The 17,293-nt window shown below is 43.3% G+C and overlaps 1 protein-coding gene across 2 annotated transcripts in view; it reads right to left on the bottom strand.

The window, feature by feature from the left end:
• The window catches only part of PLXDC1 (plexin domain containing 1), a 73,990-nt gene that overhangs the window by 39,725 nt on the left and 16,972 nt on the right, over positions 1–17,293 (bottom strand). For both annotated transcript variants that reach the window (XM_069751681.1, XM_069751682.1), the window contains exon 2: positions 7,238–7,398. In XM_069751681.1, coding sequence (XP_069607782.1) covers positions 7,238–7,398 — 161 coding nt within the window. The remainder of the gene's footprint in view (positions 1–7,237; positions 7,399–17,293) is intronic.

Raw genomic sequence — 17,293 nt, 5'->3', positions numbered from 1 at the left:
TTGAAGACCGTTTCATTGATGCCGAAGTCGTTCCCCGGATCGTTGGTCGCTGGAGAGAGCTGTCTGTGTGACAGCTCCCCAGCGACCACACAACGACTTACCAACGATCACAGCCAGGTCGTATCGCTGGTCGTGATCTTTGGTAAATCGTTTAGTGTAACGGTACCTTAAGATGGAAGATGGGAGTAATGTTAAGGTACCGTTATTTACACTAAACAACTTACCAACGATCACGACCAGTGATACGACCTGGCCGTGATCGTTGGTAAGTCGTTGTGTGGTCGCTGGGGAGCTGTCACACAGACAGCTCTCTCCAGCGACCAACGATCCGGGGAACGACTTCGGCATCGTTGAAACTGTCTTCAACGATGCCAAAGTCCCTGGGTAACCAGGGTAAACATCCGATGTCTGTTGCGTCACACACGCCGATCCAGCGATGACAGCGGGTGATCAGCGACCAAAAAAAGGTCCTGATCATTCCCCAACAACCAACGATCTCCCAGCAGGGGCCTGATCGTTGGTCGCTGTCACACATAACGAGATCGTTAGCGGGATCGTTGCTACGTCACCAAAAGCGTGACGTTGCAATGATATCGTTAACGAAATCGTTATGTGTGAAGGTACCTTTACACAAACTGCGGAGGTGACCTACCATTTCTGGAGTTGTGAGTGAGTTCCATGATTTTGTGTTCATGTATTGAGGTGTAAGGAGGTGGCGGAGAACCCTGTTGCTTCCCCTCTCTCCTATGAGCACTTCACTGTATTAGGCTATGTGCACACGTTGCAGATTGTATGCGTTTTTGCCGCGTTGTTTTCGTACATGTAGGAATGCATTGATCCGCTTACCTCCCGCATGGGGCTGTGCCCACCATGCGGGAAGTAAACGGATCATGTGCAGATGGTACCCATGGTGGAGGAGAGGACTCTCCTCCAGGCCCTGGGAACCATATACCTGTAAAAAAAAGAATTAAAATAAGAAATAGTTATATTCTCACCTTCCGGGGGCCCCCCCAGCCTTCCCGCTCCTCGTGATGCTCCCATTCCCAGTGATGTTTTGCGACAATAACCTGTGATGACGTAGCGGTCTCGCGTGATGCTATATCATCTGTGGTCATTGTCGCGAGGCATCACTGGGAATGGGAGCATCACGAGGAGCAGGAAGGCTACTGGGGCCGCCGGAAGGCGAGAATATCATGATTTTTTTTTTTATTATTATTTTTAACATTATATCTTTTTACTATTGATGTTGCATAGGCAGTATCAATAGTAAAAAGTTGGTCACACTTGTCAAACACTATGTTTGACAAGTGTGATCAACCTGTCAATCATTTTTCCAAGCAATGCTACAGATCGCTTGGAAAACGCTAGCATTCTGCAAGCTAATTACGCTTAAAAAACGCTAGTGTTTAGTGGGAATACGCATGCCAATTCTGCATGCGTTATACCTGCGGCAGGCAGTTGCAGAATTGCTGCAGAATTTTCCGCAGCAATTCTGCAACGTGTGCACATAGCCTTAATGTTATGTTACTGTATACTAGATATTATTGTGCTGTGTTTTCAATGATATGTGTATTGTTCTTGTATTCCCCCATGGTGTGTGCTGTTGTAGAGTAAAGGTACCGTCACATTTAGCGACACTCCAGCGATATAGACAACGATCTGACCTAAACTAGATCGCTGGAGCGTCGCTGTTAGGTCGCTGTAGAGATGTCAAACACAGCAACTCCAGAACGATGCAGGAGCGATCCAGTGACGTACTTATCGTTCTCGCTGGTTGTTAGCTCTGTGAAAAAACATTGCTAGCATCGTTGCTTTTGCTGTCAAACATGACAAATCACGCCGACCTGACGACCAAATAAAGTTCTGGACTTTCAGCTACGACCAGCGATGTCACAGCGGGATCAAGATTGCTGCTGCGTGTCAAACACAACGAGATCGCTATCCAGGACGTTGCAACGTCACGGATCGTTGTCGTTCTCGTTGTAAAGTTGCTCAGTGTGAAGGTACCTTTAGGGATATCAGGGGTTAACTTTGTGGGCTGAGCCAGCAGCCTCTAGGGAGTAGGAAGCTCCTGCTTCCTGCTCAGAGCCCAGGTAGCATGCCCTGAGGCAAGATGCCTGTCCCTATCTGGGACAGCAAGGACCCCGGCTGGGGAAAATCTAAGCTGGCAAAACCCCAGGAGGGGGTAGAGTCTGCTGCCCAGGACCACAAGCAGTGAAGCAGGCATCGGGACTGTGTGGTGCTCCGCCGAAGGGACTTTAAGCGTCCAGATTCTGGCATATGGAGAAATGAGGTGGGCACAGGACTGTGCGAGTACCCCGCCGAAGGGACTTCTAGCGTACAGATTCCGACGAGTGAAGTTTCACTATCTTTGCTTGTGAATGGTGACCGCTGCTGTGGCTGCCTGTTGTGGCAGTGAATAAAAGTAGGGAAAAAGCAGGAAATCTCTATTGCATTTTCTTCCAATCACTTCTTTCTACGCTGTTTGTCCTTCAAAAATGAAAGTTATCCCTGTTGGATTACTCCTGTCACCCTGGATTGTGATTGCCTGCACTGCAGTGACTGGGGAAAAGCGGTAATTCGTGAAGGGAGCTGTGTTCGTCCTTGTCTATTTTATGTACAAAGGGCTGGGGGTGCTTACTGACAGTATGGTCAGTGGACTTTGTCTGTGAACTGTGCCTTTAAGAAATTTGGCCATAACTACCGGTGCTGCCCATTGTGTTGAATTGTCTATGCAACCCTCTTCTCCCACTTTTGACACACTGATAGCAACACTGCAGAAGAAATGTTAGCACACGCTTCCAGTATCCGTTGTTTCAGATGCTGCACATCTCGAATCTTCACAGCATAGACAATTGCCTTCAGATGACCCCAGCATCTGAAACAATGGATACTGAAGCCTGTGCTAGCATTTCTTCTGTGGTGTTGCTATCAGTGTGTCAAGAGTGGGAGAAGATGGTTGCATTGACAATCTAAAACAATGGGCAGCACTTTGAACACATTTTATAAGTGATCATAAACTTGTAAATAACTCATGAAAGAATAAAGTTACATTAAAACCAAGCACACCATTGTTTTTATTGGGAAATTCTCAACAGGTTTGATGTGTTACTCTACCCTCTTCCCATTGAAAAAAATAAAGTTGCATCCAAAATGGCCAACATCAAAATGGCCGCCATGGTCACCACCCATCTTGAAAAGTTTTCCCCCTCCCATATACTAATGTGCCACAAACAGGAAGTTGATATCACCAACCATTCCCATTTTATTTAGGTGTATCCATATAAATGGCCCACCCTGTACTTCATGTTAGTGGTAAAATTTATTTTTTTTATGAAAAAAAGGAAATTTGGCAAAAATTTTGAAGATTTTGCAATCTTGAAACCTTTAAAATTTTTGCTCCCTTAAACCAGAGCGTTATGTCACACAAAATTGTTAATAAATAGCAAATTTCCCACATGTCAACTTTACATCAGCACAATTTTGGAAACATAATTTTTTTTGTTAGGGCTTTATATGGGTTAAAAGTTGACCATCGATTTCTCATTTTTACAAGAAAAATTACAAAACCATTTTTTTTAGAGACCACCTCACATTTGAAGTGACTTTGGGGGGTCAATATGACAGAAAACACCCAAAAGTGACGCCATTCTAAAAGCTGCACCCCTCAAGGTACTCAAAACCACATTTAAGAAGTTTATTAACCCTTCAGGTGCTTCACAAGAACTAAAGTAATGTGGAAGGAATAAATTAACATTTAACTATTTTCACAAGGATATCAGGAGAAAATGGACCACAAAATTTGTTGAGCAATTTCTCCTGAGTATGTCGATACCCCGAGCGTGGGGGAAAGCCACTGTTTGGGCACATGACAGGGCTCAGAAGGGAGGGAGCACCATTTGACTTTTTGAACGCAAAATTGGCTGGAATCGATGATGGACACCATGTCTCATTTGGAGACCCCTGATGGGTCTAAACAGTGGAAAACCCCCAATTCTAACTTCAACCCTAACACAGCCCTGACCCCAACCCTAACCCCAACATACCCCAAGCCACAACCTTAAACCCAACACAACCCTAACCACAACATCACAACCGTAACCCCAACCTAACCCTAGCCCCAACTCTAACCTAAGCTCTAATCACAAGCCCAACTCTAACACTAGTCCCAACCTTAGCCCTAACTGCAAAGAATGGAGAAAAATAAAAACAAATGTTATTATTTTTACCGAACTAGGAATATGTTATTATTTTTACCTAATTAGGAATATGTTATTATTTTTATCTAACTAAGGGGGTGACAAAGGGGTGTTTGGTTTACTATTTTTTTTTTATTTTGAGCACTGTGATAGGCTCTATCACGGTGATCAAAATGAAACAATAGGAAAAATCTATTGTTGCCAGGTACCAGCCAGCAGATCTTGGCGCCCGCACTGCGCATGCGCCTGACATTTTCTTCCAGGAAGATGATGTGGTGAGTTGGGGTATGGAGCAGGAAGGTCTGGGAATGGCAGAGATGCCAGGGTGGGTCGGGGAACCCCATTTCTCTTTCCTCTGGTATGCTAGATCATATCAAAGGAGAGATAAATGATTTGAAAATCAGACGTTTTATTTGCGATTGCTGAATGACGGCGATCACGAGACTGGGGATGGTAAAAACTGTCCCAAATCATGTTCTCCGGGGTCTCAGCTACCCCCGGTAGCCGAGACCCCGGATATATATACATAAGTGTATAGCGCTGGGGGGCGCTATACACTTATTTCTCAGCGCCGTTAAAAAGTGGCGCTAAGGAATAAGGCACCTAACTGCTGCCCTTAAAATGCATATCGGCGGTCGTTAAGGGGTTAAAATTGCTGTTGAGAGAAGGCATCCGTCAAATATGAGAGACCTGGAGCAATTTACAAAAGAAGAATGGTTCAAAATTCCAATTGTGAGGTGTAAGAAGTTTTTTGATGGTTATAGGAAGCGATTGATTGCAGTTAATTATTTCAAAGGGTGTGCAACTAAATATTAACGTTAGGGTGCCAACAATTTAGTCCGGTCAGTTTGGGGGGTTTTGTGCAAAATTATGTCCAGTTTGCCTTTTTTTTCTCTTTTTTTTGTGTTGTTCCAATACACACAAAGGAAATAAACATGTAGAACAAAACATGTATAATTGCAATAATTGCCTGGGAGAAATACTTTATTTTCTGGAACAATTTCAAGGGTGTCAACACTTTTGGCTATAACTGTAGTATTTTTTTTAGTGCTGGTGTCAATTTATGCTTCCTTTACGTAACACTATATCTTTAAAGAAGTCTTTCCTGTTATGTCACTGTCATGAGCTGATAATTGACACAGTTTACTCTTTAATAATTACTAAATTATTTTGTCAAACATTTTCTATCAATTCATTAAGTTTTTTAATATGTACATTGTTACAAGCTGTAGTAGGTAAAATATTTCACTTGTTGGTACATTACACTATTATAAAAACAGAAGATTTTCTCTGAATGTATGTTTCTTTAACACTTATCTGCCTGTTTAGAAAAGACTGAATGGCTCCATTTTTATTTTTGTCAGCTGCTTGCGGTTTTAAGCACCAGATTATTGAGCAGATGTTACATGTAAGTGAATAATATTGCACAAATTCCCATCACTATGTGGCAGAGAACCACATGTTTTTAGGGAATATCATAATGACTGCAGCTCTGTAGTTGACTCTTTGGTACTGATTCATCAAACAGTTTATTCCAGAGTTCTAATGCAAAACTGTCTGAAATGGCTCAAAACTTTTAGAGTCTTTACACCAGTCCTGGACAGCTTTGCCAACTCCTTGTTTTAAATGGGCAGAGCTTAGCAGGAACGTGCGTGACTGAACACAGGCAACACATTCGTCATAATTTACACCATAAATGTGACATAAATTATGACAGAAAAATAATCTACTCGCTGACTGGAGTACATTTCTCGCAGTGGCACACAGCGGCTAAAAGATGCGCCAAATTAATGAAAACGGCACATGCCTCTTAGGCCGGTTTCACACGTCAGTGGCTCCGGTACGTGAGGTGACAGTTTCCTCACGTACCGGAGCCACTGACACACGTAGACGCATTAAAATCAATGCATCTGTTCAGATGTCATTGATTTTTTGCGGACCGTGTCTCCGTGTGCCAAACACGGAGACATGTCAGTGTTCGTGGGAGCGCACGTATTACACGGACCCATTAAAGACAATGGGTCCGTGTAAAACACGTACCGCACATGGACGTTGTCCGTGTGCAGTCCGTGTGCCGTGCAGGAGACAGCGCTACATTAAGCGCTGTCCCCCCCACTGGTGCTGAAGCCGCGATTCATATCTTCCCTGCAGCAGCGTTTGCTGTAGAGAAGATATGAATAATTGTGTTTAAAATAAAGATCTATGTGACCCCCGCCCTCCCACCCCCGTGCGCCTCCCCGCTGTTCTGAAAATACTCACCCGGCTCTCTCGCTGGCGCTGCTTCCTGTTCTGGCCGCATCTTCTACTGTATCAGCGGTCACGTGGTGCCGCCGATTACAGTCATGAATATGCGGCTCCACCTCCCATAGGGGTGGAGCCGCATATTCATTACTGTAAATGAGCGGCCCCACGTGACTGCATACAGGAGAAGATGCGGCCAGAACTGGAAGCAGCGCCGGCGAGGGAGCGAGCCGGGTGAGTATTTTCAGAACAGCGAATGGGGGGGGAGGGGCGCACAGGGGGTGGGAGGGTGTGGGGCACATAGATATTTATTTTAAACACAATTATTCATATCTTCTCTACAGCAAACGCTGCTGCAGGGAAGATATGAATGGGGCTTCAGCACCAGATGCTGGTACGTGTGGTACCCAACATGGTGCGTGTGGTACCCAGTGGGCACACAGGCGGCACACGTGTGCCACAGAAACGTAGGGGCACACGGACATGGATAATTCCGGTACCGATTTTTTTTCTGGTACCGGAATTATCTGGACATGTGAGACTGGCCTTAATGAGTTAAGTGCATTTTACTCCTGTGACTTTTTTTTCCAAAACTGGCATGTTTAGTGTAGAATATCTCTCTGATATGCCATTTGATGAAGCAAGCCATGGTTTTAAGGCATACTGCATTACAGTAAGGCACCACACTCTTTAACAGTTGAGCTGCATGAACTGTTCAGGCCCAGAGATTCAAGAGGTACTTCATACAAGTTACAATAGTGAGCTAGTGAAAAAAATCATAATTGTCAAGTACTCACTAGGATTTGTGTCTGGTTATCCGGTAGAGTGTCAATAGATAGGCTGTCACCTCCTAGGCCGTGGATGACACGTGTAGCGATCTTGTTCTGCCCATTGCTAGTATCGCGCTGAAGTCTCACTAAGTGATTGTCCCTTCGTTTAAACCTTAAAAGGCTGAGACCTGAAAAATATTGATGTAGACGTGATTTTGTAGAATGAGACTTATTTTACAAAGCCTCAAACATACCCTATGGAAAAAGATCTGATTTTTTTCCCAAATCTGCAATGTGCCTCACAGATTTGTTTTACCAATAGCATGCAACTGCATACTAAAATTTCAACCATTCTTGTGCAACCATTTTCCAAAATCTAATTTATTCTTATGCAAAGGGTAAAATAAGTGGTAAAATCGACATCATAATCCATGGCCAAAATCACTATAAAGAGTTATAAATAGAAACAAGGAACATCCAGACAGCTCTACTAATTCATGATTTTCATGGAGGACAACTTACAGAACAAATTTTTTTTCTTAGATTGTGGGAGAAAACTTTGAGTGCCTAGAGGAAAGCCACTGAAACAAGAGGAATTATATACAAATAACATGCAGATGTTAGCTTGGTAGGAAACCAAACCCAGAGCATATTGTCACTGCCACTATGTAAAAGAGTTTAAAAATGAACCATAACTTTTACTCCTTCTGAAATCCATTCTTACGTCACATGAACGCCACTCTCACCTTCAGCTTTGTGTTTCAATTGATTGCATTGAGAAATTCTACCTGGCTACCTAAATTGTGTTATTACTATCTACGAGGGTGAGTTAAAAATTAAACGCATTCTGGCAGTAGAATTAATTTTAATCCTCTTTCTGAAAATATATTATTTACGTTACATTACTTTGACATAGTCTCCCTGCTTTTCAATACACTTTGTCCATGTGTCAACAAGCTTTCGTATTCCCTCATTAAAAATTATTTTAGGCTGAACTGCTAGATATAACTACACCTCTTCATCAGAAGTGAGTCATTACAAATTATTTGGCACATAATCTTCTGTCACTTGTCTATACAACAAAAAATGAACGCTCAATGTTGTATTTAGTTATGGATGGCGTCCGTCTCCTTCTTCATGGCTGACTTTTCTGCGACCTTCCTTGAAATTCAATCATACACAATTCTTTTTGATAAAACACTTTATCCGTATTGTGAACAAAGTCTTTGATAAATATCAGCACCAAACAATCCCTCAGACTACAAAAAAACACGAATCACTGCACGCTTCTTTTCTTTTATACAACGTGGGACCGCAGTGACAAATAAACTGATTAAATATGTTCAAGCCTGAAGAGACAGCAACCTCGTAAGGAAAGCGCTGATAGGACAGTGCGGCCATTGGAAGATTTAATACAAATGATGTGCAGAAATTTTTTGACTCACCCTTGTATATGTCATTTTGCTGATGCCATCTAATGTTATCCTATGCTTTTTTTGTGCTTCGTATTGCTAGCAAATACTGTTGCTAGGTAGTATTTTGTCATTACCTTTGGATATGTTACAGCAATCTGCAAAATAAGCTAATGTAATTTGTATTATTTTGTGATGGGACAGATGTCTGACTCACGTTCAACCTTATGGAGAGACAGAATAGTTAGACATTCGCGCTGGGTCAAGTATCATCTCATAAAGTGTATCTCTAGGTTACAGGTCAAGATTCTGTATACCCAGAAATGGGTGAGGGTTTTGCACTGTATCTCTTTCTGTGCTCTGTGAGTTATAAATCAGCCAGGGTTCAGCATGGCATGGTGGTTAAAGAAGGGGACTTTCCTGCCAGAAGAAATAAGACACTGGACACCAATAGGCACAGGAAGAGTCTGGGATAAGAATCACCAGCTCCCAGCTAAAGGGAATGTAACATCAGAAAATGATAAATCATATAAATCAAGTTTTAGTATTAAATTTGTTATTTTATTTTTCTTTACATTTATTTTCATTACAATCTTTAAAAAAAACATATAATTCATAGAAAATAACTTTATCCCAGTTTTCTGCAGTCTAATCCCTATAAGTATTGCAAAGTTATTTTGTCTGATGAAGCCCCCTTCGGACTGTTTGGGACATCTTGAAAAATGATTGTCCGGAGAAGATAAGGTGAGAACTACCATGTGTCGTGTGTCATGACAACAGTAGAGCATCCTAACAATAATCATGTGTGTGGTTGTGTTTCATCTAAGGTAGTGAGCTTACTTACGATTTTGCCTATAAACATTGCCATGAATAAAAGATGATAACGAAGTAGTTCAGGAAGCAGAATTAAATTTTGAGTCCATGGCTAGGAAACTTTCCAAATTTCAATCCTATTGAGAACCTTTCGTGAATCCTCAAAAAGTGGATGGACAAGCAAAACATAAATTGTGATCAACTCCAAGTACTGATTAGGCAAAAATGAGTTGTCATCAGTCAGGACATTGCCCAGAAGCTGACATACAGCTGCCAGAGGGAATTCTTGAATAATAAGGGTATGTGCAGACAATCAGTAAACGCTGCAAGTTGGACACTGTGTACTTGTGCAGTGTCCAACCCACCGTGGCCAGATGTTACAGCATAGTGGATGGGATTTCAAGAAATCCCTTGTCCACTATGCGTCCACAGATGCCCATGGCTCACTCACGGAGACGGACATGCGGTGCATCTCTCCAGACCGCAGCATGTCTATTCATCTTGCGGAGACTCTAGTCTCCGCAAGAGAAATTTCACACAGACTGTATTGGATGCGGTGAATCCTCAATGTTCAGTGAATACATGCAGATTCACCTGCGTCGTTCAATAGATGGCAGCGCTTTGGACGCAACGAAAATGTGCTGCGTCCAAAGCCCTGCCACTTCCGGATCGTCTACACATAGCCTTAGTCTTTGCCTAAACTTAATATATTTGTCAATAAAAGTGTAATGCTTATAATTGTATTTCAGTAACCATAGAAACATCTGACTGAAAGATCTAGAAACACTGAAGCTAAAAAATTTGTGTCAGTCACAAAAGGTTTGGCTACAACTGTACACAGCTGATAACACAGGATCCACCATTCGCATCACAATACAAAAGATAGAGTCTAAAGGTACCGTCACACATAACAATATCGTTAATGATATTGTTGCTTTTTGTGACGTAGCAACGATATCGTTAACGAAATCGTTATGCGTGACAGCGACCAACGATCAGGCCCCTGCTGGGAGATCGTTGGTCGCCGGGGAAAGTCCAGGACTTTATTTCGTCGCTGGATCACCCGCTGACATCGCTGAATCGGTGTGTGTGATGCCGATTCAGCGATGTCTTCACTGGTAACCAGGGTAAACATCGGGTTACTAAGCGCAGGGCCGCGCTTAGTAACCCGATGTTTACCCTGGTTACCATTGTAAATGTGAAAAAAAAAAAAACAGTACATGCCCACATTCCTGTGTCTGTCCCCCGGCCTCAGCTTCCCGCACTGACTGTGAGCGCCGGCCGGCCGTAAAGCACAGCGGTGACGTCACCGCTCTGCTTTACGGCCGTCCGGCGCTGACACAGTGCAGGGAAGCTGACGGCGCTGCATACTTGCATTCCGGTGTCTGGTCACGTCCCTCGCCTTCAGCTTCCCGCACTGACTGTGAGCGCCGGCCGGCTGTAAAGCAAAGCACAGCGGTGACGTCACCGTTCTGCTTTACGGCCGGCGCTCACAGTCAGTGCGGGAAGCTGAAGGCGAGGGACGTGACCGGACACTGGAATGTAAGTATATAGAGTTTTGTTTTTTTTTTTTACATTTACAATGGTAACCAGGGTAAACATCGGGTTACTAAGCGTGGCCCTGCGCTTAGTAACCCGATGTTTACCCTGGTTACCCGGGGACTTCGGCATCGTTGGTCGCTGGAGAGCTGTCTGTGTGACAGCTCTCCAGCGACCAAACAGCGACGCTGCAGCGATCGACATCGTTGTCTAGATCGCTGCAGCGTCGCTTAATTTGACAGTACCTTAAGTCTGTGGCTGCTTATGTACATGTGAATTTCCTGAACAACAGGTAGTAGGAGTCTAGAATAATAGCCCCAGTGACCAATGTAAAAATTGCAAGCAGTCTAAAGAAATTAAGGCTGATCATGATATGAAGAAAAAATGATTACCCAATTTTCTTTCTAAAATAAATTAACATAAAAACCAGATTTAAACAGTAGGTCAATTTATGATGACACATTCCTAATAAAGTGCTCCACTTTAGGTCTTAAAGCCACTAAGGGCTCAAGGTACCGTCACACTGGACGATATCGCTAGCGATCCGTGACGTTGCAGCGTCCTGGCTAGCGATATCGTCCAGTGTGACACGCAGCAACGATCAGGCCCCTGCTGTGATATCGCTGGTCGGGGCAGAAAGGCCAGGACTTTATTTCGTCGCTGGCTCTCCCGCTGACATCGCTGAATCGGCGTGTGTGACGCCGATTCAGCGATGTCTTTGCTGGTAACCAGGGTAAACATCGGGTTACTAAGCGCAGGGCCGCACTTAGTAACCCGATGTATACCCTGGTTACCATCATTAAAGTAAAAAAAACAACCACTACATACTTACCTACCGCTGTCTGTCCCCGGCGCTCTGCTTCTCTGCTCTGGCTGTGAGCGCCGGTCAGCCGGAAAGCAGAGCGGTGACGTCACCGCTCTGCTTTCCGGCCGCTGTGCTCAGTCAGTGCAGGAAGCAGAGTGCCGGGGACAGACAGCGGTAGGTAAGTATGAAGCGTTTGTTTTTTTTACTTTTAGGATGGTAACCAGGGTAAACATCGGGTTACTAAGCGCAGCCCTGCGCTTAGTAACCCGATGTTTACCCTGGTTACCGGCATCGTTGGTCGCTGGAGAGCTGTCTGTGTGACAGCTCTCCAGTGACCAAACAGCGACGCTGCAGCGATCCGGATCGTTGTCGGTATCGCTGCAGCGTCGCTTAGTGTGACGGTACCTTTAGACCTTAAAACCACTGAATAACAATGAAGCTTCATCCTAAGCTACAGTTGTGTGAAGTTTGTACCAGATGGATAATTGTGAAGAGGAGTGTCACATCAAAGTGGCTACCGGAATGAAGCCTGTGTGTGAGTTATCTTGAAGCAATCACTGGGAAGGGTAAAGGTACCTTCACACTGAGCGACTTAACAACGATATCGCTAGCGATCCGTGACGTTGCAGCGTCCTGGATAGCGATATCGTTGTGTTTGACACGCAGCAGCGATCTGGATCCTGCTGTGACATCGCTGGTCGGAGCAGAAAGGCCAGAACTTTATTTCGTCGCTGGATCTCCCGCAGACATCGCTGAATCGGCGTGTGTGATGCCGATTCAGCGATGTCTTCACTGGTAACCAGGGTAAACATCGGGTTACTAAGCGCAGGGCCGCGCTTAGTAACCCGGTGTTTACCCTGGTTACCATTGTAAATGTAAAAAAAAACAAACACTACATACCTACATTCCGGTGTCTGTCCCCTCGCCGTCAGCTTCCCGCACTGACTGTGAGCGCCGGCCGGCCGTAAAGCACAGCGGTGATGTCACTGCTCTGCTTTACAGCCGGCCGGCGCTGAGACAGTGCAGGGAAGCTGAGGCCGGGGGACAGACACCAGAATGTAAGTATGTACTGTTTGGTTTTTTTTACATTTACAATGGTAACCAGGTTAAACATCGGGTTACTAAGCGCGGCCCTGCGCTTAGTAACCCGATGTTTACCCAGGTTACCCGGGGACTTCGGCATCGTTGGTCGCTGGAGAGCTGTCTGTGTGACAGCTCTCCAGCGACCACACAACGACGAAACAGCGACACTGCAGCGATGTCTGCGGGAGATCCAGCGACGAAATAAAGTTCTGGCCTTTCTGCTCCGACCAACGATGTCACAGCAGGATCCAGATCGCTGCTGCGTGTCAAACACAACGATATCGCTATCCAGGACGCTGCAACGTCACGGATCGCTAGCGATATCGTTGTTAAGTCGCTCAGTGTGAAGGTACCTTAATTAACTCTCTTTGAGTTAGGCTACTTTCACACTAGTGTCGTGTGACGGACGTCGCAATGCGTCGTTTTGGAGAAAAAACGCATCCTGCAAAGTTGCCCGCAGGATGCTGTTTTTCTCCATAGACTTGCATTAGCGACGCATTGCGACATGTCGCATCCGTCGTGCGACGAATGCGTCGTGTTTTTGGCGGCAGCAACGCACAAAAAACGTTCATTGTAACTTTTTTTGTGCATCGGGTCCGCCATTTTCGACCACGCATGCGCGGCCGAAACTCCGCCCCCTCCCCCGGAACTCACAATGGGCAGTGGATGCGTTGTAAAACTGCATCCGCTGCCCACATTGTGCTAATCAATCACATTGTCCGTCGGTACGTCGGGCCAACGGTTTGCGATGGCCCGTACCGACGGACTAGTGTGAAAGTAGCCTTACTTGTTGCCATGCATTGTTATAACTGTGAATGTAGTTGATTCCATGTGAGTAAAATATCTTTAGTGACCTTTGTGTAAGCCTGGCTCCGTATACATCCCCGAGTGGGAAATTATTCTTCTATCAAGGATCACTACATCTTGATTACATTTAGAGGGACATTCTATCCTATATCCCTATTTTCTAAAGTGCTCCTGCCCCCTTGCAAGCCAACCAACCTACATAGCTCATGCTCAGTTTATACAGTTAGGTCCATATATATTTGGACAGAGACAACATTTTTCTAATTTTGGTTATAGACATTACCACAATGAATTTTAAACAAAACAATTCAGATGCAGTTGAAGTTCAGACTTTCAGCTGCCACTGGCAGCCATGCATGTCCAAGTCATCACACTGCCTCCGCCGTGTTTTACAGATGATGTGGTATACTTTGGACCATGAGCTGTACCACGCCTTTGCCATACTTTTCTCTTTCCATCATTCTGGTAGAGGTTGATCTTGGTTTCATCTGTCCAAAGAATGTTCTTCCAGAACTATGCTGTCTTTTTTAGAAGTTTTTTTTAACAAAGTCCAGTCTAGCCTTTTTATTCTTGATGCTTATGAGTGGCTTGCACCGTGCAGTGAATCCTCTATTTACTTTCATGCAGTCTTCTCTTTATGGTAGATTTGGATATTGATACGCCTACCTCCTGGAGAGTGTTGTTCATTTGGTTGGCTGTTGTGAAGGGGTTTCTCTTCATCATGGAGATTATTCTGCGATCATCCACCACTGTTGTCTTCCGTGAGCGCCCAGGTCTTTTTGCACTGATGAGTTCACCTGTGCTTTCTTTCTTTCTCAGGATGTACCAAACTGTAGATTTTGCCACTCTTAATATTTTAGCAATTTCTCGGATGGGTTTTTTCTGTTTTCGCAGCTTAAGGATGGCTTGTTTCACCTGCATGGAGAGCTCCTTTGAGTGCATGTTTACTTCACAGCAAAACCTTCCAAATGCAAGTACCACATCTCAAATCAACTCCAGGCCTTTTATCTGCTTAATTGAGAATGACATAATGAAGGGATTGCCCACACCTGTCCATGAAATAGTCTTGGAGTCAATTGTCCAATTACTTTTTGTCTCTTTAAAAACAGGGTGGCACATGTTAAGGAGCTGAAACTCCTAAACCCTTCATCCAATTTTAATGTGGATACCCTCAAATGAAAGCTGAAAGTCTGAACTTCAACTGCATCTGAATTGTTTTGTTTAAAATTCATTGTGGTAATGTCTATAACCAAAATTAGAAAATGTTGTCCCTATCCAAATATATATGGACCTAACTGTATATTTCCTTTTCAATGTATAGTAACTTTCTCTCTGTTGTATTGATCTATGTATTAAATACTACCTATACAAATATATAATATTGCTGGCATTTACTTGTTTCTTTCTGTTGGATGGGCATATTATCTGCTTGCTACAGTGGCATGTAAAAGTGTAGTCATTCCTGATAAAAATTACTATTATTGTGAACAGGTAAGCAAGCTGAAGATGAAATGATCTCTAAAAGGGCTAACGTTAAAGATAACACATTTCCTTTGTATTTTAGGCAAAAACAAAAAATATATATTCATCTTTTAAATTTTAAAAATTGCATAAAGGAAAATAATCTATTTGATTATTTGAGTAATATTTTTGTACAAGCAAAAGACTAATGCTGTGTGGATAAAATGCAAATTAGCACTCAGTAAATTGTAGTGAATACCTTTTATAGGATATCACATACAAACATGTTTAAATTTCGAACAATAAAAATTTCAGACTGAAAGCAGCCGTGAATGTACATATATTGATGCAAGAAGTAAATAAACACATTTGAAATGAACCAGAATATGCGTTAAACCTTAGGCTGCCGTCACACTAGCAGTATTTGGTCAGTATTTTACCTCAGTATTTGTAAGCCAAAACCAGGAGTGGAACAAATAGAGGAAAAGTATAATAGAAACATATGCACCACTTCTGCATTGATCACCCACTCCTGGTCTTGGCTTACAAATACTGATGTAAAATACTGACTAAATACTGCTAGTGTGATACTGCCTTAGACTCCTCAAGTACCCCTATTTACTTTGATGTCTTGTCTTTTCACAAGCAGCTTCATTACATAGTCACCAGGAATGGCTTTCAACAAAGAAGTGCCTAGAGGTGCTGAGCATTTGTTGGCTGCTTTGCCTTCACTCTGCAGTTCAACTTGTCCCAAACCATCTCAATAGGGTTGAGATTTGTTGATTGTGAAGGCCATGTCATCTAACACATCAATACATCCCTCTCCTTGGTCACATAACGAGGAGTTATGTTTTGGGTCATTGTTGTGTTGCAGTACAAATAATGGTCACACTAACTGCAAACCAGATGGGATGGCATGTCATGCAGAATGCATCAGTAGCCATGCTGGGTAAATGTGCCTTGAATTTTGAGTAAATCATCAACATTGTCACCAGCAAAGTACCATCACACCTTCCCTTCCCCTCCTCAAAAAGTTATGACGGTTGGTGCCAAAACTCTCAAACTTTGACTCATCAGACCACAGTACAGATTTCCACTGATATAATGTCCAATCCTTGTGTTGCTTTGTCCAAGCAAGTCAATTTTTCTTGTTTGCGATCCTCAGAACGGAATTCTTTGCTGCAATTACGTGATAAAGCTTTGCTTCTGGGCAGTTGATGTTGACATGTGTCTGCTACTTGGTATCTCTGCATCATTTATAAAAGCTGTTATCTGAGCTGTTGTCAATTTTTAATTTCTGAGGGTAGCAACTCTGATGAACTTATCCTCTGCAGCACATGTAATTCTTGGTCTTCCTTTCCTGGGGTTCATTAGTTTCATCATAGCTATTTACGGTTTTCATGAATACACTTGAAGATACCTTCATGGATCTAGTCATTTTAAAAATTGATTGGCCTTCATATCATATCATATCTTAAGTAATGATGAACTCTCATTTATCTTAACTTAGCTGAGTGGTTATTGATGTATTCTGGCTTAAAATAGTAATGGAATAGGGCTCTGTGTGTACGAACACTGCCTTTGCAAACTAGCTGATGGTCGCAAATGCTTTCTGAAGTCTGGTGATTCCACAAATTATCTCTTGACAAGGCTTATAAAATAGGAAAGGGATACAAAAAGATATCCACAGAATTGATAATTCCAGTCAGCAGTGTCCAAACTGTGATTAACATATGGAAAATCAGGGGCTCTGTAAAAACCCACGGAACCACTGTCAGATAGACCAACAAAAATGTCATCCACAACTGCCAGGAAAATTGTTTGGGATGCAAAGAAAAACACACAAATAACATCAGCTGAAATAGAGGACTCTCTGAAAACTAGCGGTGTGGCTGTTTCAAGATGCACAATAAGGAGGCACTTGAAGAAATATGGGCTGCATGGTTGAGTCGCTAGAAGAAAGCCATTACTGTGCAAATGCCACAAAGTATCTCGCCTAAAATACGCAAAACAACACAGAGACAAGCCTCAAAACTTCTGGAACAAGGTGATTTGGAGTGATGAGACCAAAATTGAACTTTTTGGCCACAACCATAAACGTTACATCTGGAGAGAGGTCAACAAGGCCTATGATGAAAGGAACACCATTCCTACTGTAAAGCA

The sequence above is a fragment of the Ranitomeya imitator genome, chromosome 2 (assembly GCF_032444005.1).
Source record: "Ranitomeya imitator isolate aRanImi1 chromosome 2, aRanImi1.pri, whole genome shotgun sequence".
NCBI lineage: Eukaryota > Metazoa > Chordata > Amphibia > Anura > Dendrobatidae > Ranitomeya > Ranitomeya imitator.
The sequence above is the reverse complement of the archived record's forward strand: the minus strand, read 5'-3'. Positions and strand labels throughout refer to the sequence as shown.